Genomic DNA, 8,629 nt, shown 5'->3' on the forward strand with positions numbered 1-8,629 from the left:
ACACATCGCGCTACGACGCCAGGGGTCCCGGGTTCGAATCGCTGCCTGAGCATGGATGTTTCTGAGTGTCCAATCATCAAATTAACCAATTTCATCATATCATCACTCATCCCCATCTTCGCAAATTAGCCAAAAGTGGCACAAGAAGCCAAGTAAAATAAAGCAAATCAAATCAGCAATAAAAATGAAAGTGGGCTACACCCCAAATATTTTACGTTTCCTGGAGGAATAATACATTTACCACAAATAATTATTTAAACCGTTGCCAAATATTTCACTTAGAAATTTAAATAAGGAAGTACTGGTAGGAAATGAATTTAAAACTGGGTAGAAGCGAGGAAAAAACCTGAAAAATGTTTAAAAAATGCAACAAATACGGAAAAAAATACCGAAAAAATGACCTGAAAGTAAAACAAAGGACATCAAATGCAAAATATAAACAATGTTTTCTTGTTCTAACTGAATGGAAACGAATTAACATCAGGTTTTAGCGTTGTCTTCAAGGCCATGGAAAACCCCTAGTTATGGCGATGTGTCGCACATCTTGGCAACGCAGGGACAGGATTAAAAACAAGCAGCTGATTGCATCACTCAGGCTCTCTCTTAGGATTGAAAATTTGATCGACAGTGTCACATGGTTTTTCTTTTCTTGGTAGAGCAATGGCTAGATTGTCCAACTTTTATTAACACCTTTTCTCTTTCTGTTTGCAGTTGAAGATGTCTTTGAATGACGTTTTAATCAGCCTGGTTCTAGCTTTTCTCCTGAATTTGCTCGTTGAGTCTCCAGCGATGGAACTGGAGAAGAAATTTTTAAGAAAATATATGGGTAAAGTATCTTGTGTGATAAATAATTTTTAGTTAAAAATAAATTTAAAATAAGTTTAAAGTAAATATGTTTAAAATAATGTCCAGGCACGTATCTAGAAATGTATTTCGGGGGGTTCGAACCAAGTGTGTCAGAAATAATAATAATATAAATGTTCGAATTAACATATTAATACGTGTAAATTAATTTATATTTATTATTATATGAATAGGTAAAATGACTGCGTAAGAATATTGACAATAATAAGAATATAAGAAGGTATTCGTTATTTAGCTTACATGTACTTAAGATCGCCAAAATTTTTATAAAAACATCTGTCATGGCAAGGGAATTAATGCCAAAGAGATAACAAATTTGAATACTTATTGCATAAGAAGAAAAAACTGTCAGATCCTGTTATCGAAAAGTAAAGTTCTTGATTAATATTTTATACATATTATCATTAGTATGTAGTCTGCATAAATGTGGCTTGACATTGTCCTTCAAGGCCATATTATCCTAATATAATACTTGGCTTCCAATACGTTTAACGGAAATAACCATTGATTACAACAAATGCTAAAAAGGTACATTTTCATTATTAAATTCTAGTAATTGGTAAGCCTTTCGGGAGGGTCCGGACCTCTGAACCCGCCCCCCCTAAAATACGCCCTTGTTCGTGTCAGTGGCGCTACAAGTTAATTTTAGATGTCGGTTAAAGCGTTGAAGAAATATTTAAAGGTGGAGTCTACTTTCAGGGGCATGTTAACTCTTTCTTCTATTTCCTCTTTGTTCTATTTTCTCTCCTTTTCTATTATACTATTTCTTCATCTGTATCCTCTTTTTCTCTGTTGTCTATATTCTCATTTACTATTTCCATTTTCTATCCTATTTTGTCCTTTTTCTATTTGCTTCTCGTTTCGTATTTCCTCTCTTCACGCGGTGTGAGCCATAAAAAAAGAAGAATTTCCTCTCTTCTTTATTTTTCTATTTGTTTGTCCATGACTTTCTCTTTCATCTCTTTTTTCATTTTTGTTTTTGCTCTTCATGCTAATACTTTCTTTTTCCTATTTTTCTTTTCCATTTCTACTCTTTAGTTTTATTTTCTCCTCCTATTTCTATTTGTTTTTATTTTCTATTTACTCCCTTTTTCCCTCTACTTCCTTTTCTATTTTGTTTTTCTTTTAATATTCCTTTCTCTCTTCTTTAGTTTCTATCTTTCCATTTGTTTACAATTATATATCTTCTTCTTTAATTTTTCTATTTTTACTCTATTTCGCTTTGCATTTTTAAACTCCCCCTCTTTTGCTCCGTTATTTATCTCTGCCACGCCCAATTCCCAATTCGATCACGACCCGGAATTCATAAACAAATGAACGCCATCTGCCTTTCTATATGGGGTAATAATTAATAAAAGTGATTTGTAGACAGCTATGCATAATTGAGATTATGCGCAGTATTAATATACACAGAATAAAACCACTCACTCACATTTAGTAACAGTATGTTTTAACTTTTCTTTACTACGAAAGTTGCAATAGCTAATGTTAATATCATTTTGTTTAAACAACTTATTTTCAGATGAAGACGAACCCAAGGAGGAGTCCACCAACGGACATTTGTTGCAAAGTAATAACCAAAGCAACACAAATGGAGAACTTATTAAGGATAAGTAAACCAATCAAGCACCCTGTACATTGTTTCCTGCAATAAACGTTCGTTTTTTGAAATCACGCCACGTGTCTTTATTTATTACATCCAATAATTTATGTGATTTTTTGTGAACTTGCAATTCAAGTGTTTAAGCCTACCCAATGCTCTTGAAAAGATGTCGCCCATGGCTGTCTGTCAGTGTTTTTCAGACTTCTGGGGTTTCACAAGTATTTTCTATCGATTGGCTGCGTTTTTGACACATGCTGTATGTTGTCCTGCTTCTACTTTTAATCTTGTTCGAGCGCTTGTTGAGATCTGCAGTGTTTTGTCGCGTCTTAAACAAGTCGAGGTTCAGGTTTCAAGGATTTCTAAAACATTTTCAAAGTAGTTGTTTATGATGTAATTAATTGTATAAGATAGAAAAGATCTGATTCCTCAAAGTTAAAGGTAAGCATTATTATACTAGTTTTCTCCGACATGTACCAGCTTGCCTATCGCTTATTGATTAATATAACAATATTCCAAACTTTTTGTGAGAAGTGTATATAATATTAGCATAATAAAATAACGATTTTGGAATGTACCAGGTGGCCAGAATTAAAGCAACGGGATAGAACGGGACGGAGTGTTTCCCAATCCGGACAAGGCCTCAAACATCAGTTTCAGCAAGTAGTTCAAGATTTCGCCACTACGTAACGCAAAATGCTACTTTGTTGCAGAGACATCTTGTGGTGAAGTGAGGAACTCGCAGGAGATGCGTTTTTAGTCCTGTTCAACTATATAAAAAAATGTCCTAGTTACGTATACACGCGTTCTCTATTTACAATCTAAATGCATGTAGACACAAGGCAATAATCTGAGAAACGCTACTGCATAAATCGTTAAAAAACGATCGGGGGTCACTTTAAGGTATTTTTTTTTACTTCATTGCTGCATTTATTTGAATTTTTATTTTCTAAAAAAATCGGGGGGACTGTATCCCCTTCAGGCCCCCTGCGTACACCAGTGCATTACAGAACTGGTGTCTTCATACTGCTTTATACTCCATGAGGCCTCAAAAAGATCGCATGGCGGGCTTGCAGCAGACGACAATGTGGGGGTTTGTCTGCCAGAACTAATCAGGTCCGCGAATGAGCGAGCCCGGTTGCACCCTTCTGGAAGGGTGAGTGCCCTCTGCCTCCTGCTACCTCGGCCTGTTTGTATCGGCAATAGAGTGCGAGCAACGTCTGGGGTCAGCCCGCGAAGCGCTCTTTCTAAGACCTCCTGCAGTGTAGCTGAAAACATTGTTTTTTCTTTTTTCCCGGCTGCAATTCACGAGCAGAAAATGACAATCCAATGTTTGTTGAATACTGTCTCCTGTCAATCAAGAAATGGCCAACGATGATAGCGAATTGCCTTGTTCTGGAAACTTACTCAGGCCTCGTCCGAATCGGCAGCAGATGCCACCTAGAGCCCCGTTCCATCCGGGTACTCAGCCAACCTCTGTTGTCCGAATTGGCAGCAGACGTGGAATCGGAGGGAAGAGCTATGTCTGTCAACCTGTAGTACCACCATTTTGATTTCGAAAAATTCTTATGCCATGATGATCTATGGGTTTTGTATAGTTTTGAACAACCTTTAAAAAGTTTTGAATCCGATTCAGTTTGTAATAACGAATTCAAAAATGCTACTACAGGTTGACGCCTCAGTAGCACTTTCAACAAATTCAACGGAAACGATGCCATTTCGTAGTCTAGGTTATATATCGTTTTGAACAACCTTCATAAAGTTTTGAATTCGAAGGACAACTTCAAAAATGCTACTATAGCAGCACTTGTTTTAAATTCGATAAATTCCTAAACGAATATGATGTGTGGATTTTGTATTGTTTCGAGCAACCTTTGAAAGGTTTTGAATCCCAATCGGTGTTTCAAAATGACGAATTCAAAAACGCTTCTTCAAATTTGCAACACAGGATAATTTTCAAGAAATTCTACCGTTGAATTTTCCATTTCTTAATACACTCAGGACTCTGCATATTACACTGGAAATTGTTTCATGTTAACACGTAATATTGATGTTGATAGTTCCTTAGAAAAGAGGCCACGCCTTATAATTTTGTCCGGATTGCAGGAGCGAAATACTGATAAAATAGTGTGGACAGATATAATGTTTATGAGTTTTACAAGCACGTATTCTCTGGCCCTCTTACTCTCATTCTCTCTTCTATTTTTTTTGTTTTTCTTTCGCTTTTTCTCTTTGCTGCTGCATCACTTCTTATTTACCCTTTTCCACCATTGTCCTCTGCTTGTAATCCAACCACATCGCGCTAAGACATCAGGTGTCCCAGGTTCGAATCCTGGCCTGGGCATGGATGTTTGGAGTGTAAATTCATCAATTTCATCACATCATCACTCATCCCCATCTTCGCAAGTTAGCAAAAAGTGGCACAAATAGCGAAGCAAAATAAAGCAAATCAATCAATCAATCAATCAATTGTATTACAGCCCTCTCTTCCGCTTTCACCGTTTTTCTAATGTTCTTGTTAACTCTCATTTTTAGTATCTCTATCCATTCCAATCTAGAAAGAAGTAGGGAAGGGACTCGATGTTGTCACCTGTTGTAAAGCAGCTTGTCTACCATTCCTATCTCTCCTGTTTCATTCTTCACATAATCTCCCTATTTCTCTCCCTCTTGAGTTTCCCTAGCTCCGGGCTCCGTGGCGGAATGCATAGCGCGTTTCTCGGTTTTGAATCCCGGCCTGGGAATAGGGGTCCCTTCAATCAATTTTATCTTAGCATCACTCATCTTCATCTTCGCGATTAGCCATAAGTGGCAGAAAACCGAAACAAAATAAAATAAATCAAATGAAAGTTTCCTAGCCTTCATTGTATCCCTCTCCATGTATTTCAGTTGCTCGCTGTGGACTTTTCTCTTTAAGTTATACTAGTATATTAGGTGAACCAAGCAAATTACATTAATTGATATGAATGATTTGTATAATTTAGATTATTATACTGGCTTTGAGTCCAGATGTCAAAGGTTTGTTAGTCCGCAAAATGCAGTCTAGGGTGTACTAAGTTAGCATTTAGGGAACAGATTAGAGTATGTTGTTTAATTCATGCGACAATTATGAAAAATATGGAAAATTTTCTTTACAAGTTCAAGTGACACCCAAGTTATACTATAGCCGTCCGTAGGAGAGGAGAAAGATTTCACACTTCATGGATGGAAGCAAACGAGCAGCAAAACGTTTTGAAATGTAATTTTAGCGTTTAGAATCTATTTTGTATGTATGCAACCCACCACAGGAAACGACCGCTCTGACTTAACTTCCAGGGGAGCGCGGCAGGGTTGCCACTAGCGTCACTTGGCAGTCTTACTTGAGTTAAATACAAAAGAGTAATGATATTTGCGATGATGTAAGAATTACATATTTACAGTACTTATTAGAATGAACACTCTTGAATTTCAGTCCTCATTTATTTGAAATCCTTTGCATTGGTCAGTTTGTAAGTACTGTAAATACTACTTACAACATCACAAATAACATTATTCTTTTGAATTTAACTCAGGTAAGACTACCAAGTGACTCTAGTGGCAACCCTGCCGTGTTCCCCTGGAAGTTAAGTCAGATCGGTCGTTTCCTGTGTTGGGTTGCATACATACAGGATAGATTTTAAGCGCTTGTAGCGCAGAAACTAAGCGCTTTCGAGGAAAAGTATATTAGGAAAAGTTACTTGTTTTTATGATATCTACCAGCACCCAAGCGTTGTTGAAGTTGTTTTACGACACCCTGTAAATTAAATATAAAATTGATTTAACTTCTGATTTTCCTGTGTTCAGTACTGTCCTTCACTTCTCAAAGTTCTCTCGATCCATCCAAATAGGAGTAGCTACGTCTGTCCATCTTGAAGTGCTTCCGAGTTCTAATATTGAAGCAATCTTGCTTTCAAGAAGAATTACAAAACAACCCTTTTTCTAGCTTCACCTTTTAGTGTACAAGGAACGGACATGTTTCCATTTTCATACGGGTGCCAATGCAGGCCCAGACTGGCCCGCCGGGACACCCGCCAAAATCCTGGTACGCCCTCTCAATGCCTTTCCGAAAACACATTTTTGTCCCCACGTTTTTGTCAACTCCTGGCAATCGGCGCCCTGTTGAGAAAAATCCCCTCCGACCTCTTGGCAGCCCCAGTCCGGCGCAGTGCTAATGCACGTGTTTCTGGAGAACAATTAACAACACCTTGCAGTCACGGTAGCACGTAACACATTAACAGAATAACGACTTACCTTCTTCCGTTTGGAAACTGTTTTTGGGGAAATGTTTATTGGAATGTTTTCGATTCTGTATGAATGTATTGTCTGTCTCAAAACTATAAGTAACTATCGATCTAACAATACATCGCTGTTAACAATTGGGTCGTAATTTGAGACGGAGTGGTGGACTATTGCGGTAGTGGTTTAGATTTGTCATCATTGGATATACTATATGAGTCAATAAGTTCAATTGTTCTACAACTCACACCTAGTATCAAAAAATAAATGAGAAGTTTAACGCGGCAGAGTTGAAACCTTTCAACGCCTTTACATGAATGGCAATCACACCACTGTATTTTTGTCACCAGGTCCGAAACTTCTATTTTAGGGATTTCTTTGTATTGGTATGTGCGCCCGCTCGTGTTCGTATTTTACCGTATATCTTCCTGCACTCTATGGAAATACAAAAATATCGTCCTGTTAATATTTACTACAATTGGTCCACTTTGCATGTCAAATGTACGCCTAAAAAGTATATCTGACTGTACTAAACGAACGTGGAAAAAATCTATAGGCTGAATTGAATTAAGTAAATGTATCGAACAGAATGCAGTGGTCATTATTCAGCTGATTAGGAAGTACTTTCGTTTCTTGTTTTTCAAATTGCCTCGATACACTTATCGCCTTTAAAGAATGGTATCGAAGGTGTCGTTATTGAGATTGAACCCAAGATAAATATGTTCTTAGTCTTAGGAATGTTAGGAATGTTTCTGTTAAGTTTTCTTTAAAACGTATTGTTGAATTCAAAGAACATCCTCTGTGGGATTTTAAAAACATTATTTTAGAAATTTCAGATTCTCGCCCGCAATAGCAGAATAAAAAGTTCCGTAGGGGAGACTGTTGTCCTATGGAACACTTCTAATTTACATTTAAAGTGTATATTGTTTACAAACATTACCTTCTTCTTTAAAATAATTCAAAGCACTGTGAACATATTCTACAATATTGTGGTAGTTAGTTCACTTTATCTGTGCTCTTGTAAACATTTTTTAAAGAGATGAAAATTGTTTAAAATGGGTGTGTAATAGTGTAATATGAAGAAGTGTAGTTACAGGATATTACGTCGATTCAGTGCCGCATCTACAAGCCGCAAAACCCCGCAGTGCAAGCAAGCCTTTAGGGGGCCCTCAGCCATTGTCATAGTGGAGGGTTAGTATATGCATAGGCTATGGAAAAAATACAAACTTAGTTACTCAGGGGTACAGAAACGAATACAATATACACAGGTAAAAGAAAAGTTATATTCCCTGTGCATATAGCACCGTGCTATGAAGGCACATTTAGGGAATGTGGCCTCACAGATTTTCGATGTCGGCCATCTTGGAGATGATGTGATGAGCACCACGCCGCTGTTGCCTTTACCCCCCGGCCAGATTCCATTTGATTTGAGGTTGGGTGGGCCCTAGAGTCGCTTTATACGGGGACAAAGCCGGAAAAATTACGACCTTAGATCACCCGCCCTGGGTCTCCCGCGTGGCAGCCAGACTAGAATCAAATCAGGCTAGAATTTTACGAGAAATGCAGAGGTGAAAGTTTCTTCAACCTATCTTTAATCAGGAAAAAAATATGACTGCATGATTGTAACAAATGCATCATTTTCCAGGTGTGAGAAAACAGTGTACTATATACGATCACATAACCCCCATCCCATTTTAAAAAAATTGAGTTGGGTGGGTGTGTGTAGGTGGGTGGAAGTAGGGGGTAACCTTTGTTAATATTTTGCGGGGGGGGGCAAGACTTGTAGATACCGCACTGCGTCGATTGCTTGATAAGATGTAAATTTGTTTCAGAAGACTATGCTGCAGGCCTTCTTTCCCTCAGATTTTTTTAAAAATAATTTTCCGAAAGTAAATACCGTACTTACACAATTCA

The 8,629-nt window shown here is 37.6% G+C and overlaps 1 protein-coding gene across 1 annotated transcript in view; it reads left to right on the top strand.

Annotated features, from left to right (window-relative positions):
- LOC145982361 (nose resistant to fluoxetine protein 6-like) overlaps nucleotides 1-2,513 on the top strand; it is a 61,785-nt gene extending 59,272 nt beyond the window's left edge. Inside the window, exons 12-13 of the mRNA XM_083115917.1 lie at nucleotides 712-826; nucleotides 2,387-2,513. Of these exons, the coding sequence (XP_082972043.1) occupies nucleotides 712-826; nucleotides 2,387-2,481 (210 nt within the window). The 3' untranslated portion in view covers nucleotides 2,482-2,513. The remainder of the gene's footprint in view (nucleotides 1-711; nucleotides 827-2,386) is intronic.
- Nucleotides 2,514-8,629: the final 6,116 nt, after the last annotated feature.

Source organism: Lepisma saccharinum, unplaced genomic scaffold (assembly GCF_977018435.1).
Source record: "Lepisma saccharinum unplaced genomic scaffold, izLepSacc3.1 HAP1_SCAFFOLD_153, whole genome shotgun sequence".
Classification (NCBI taxonomy): Eukaryota; Metazoa; Arthropoda; class Insecta; order Zygentoma; family Lepismatidae; genus Lepisma; species Lepisma saccharinum.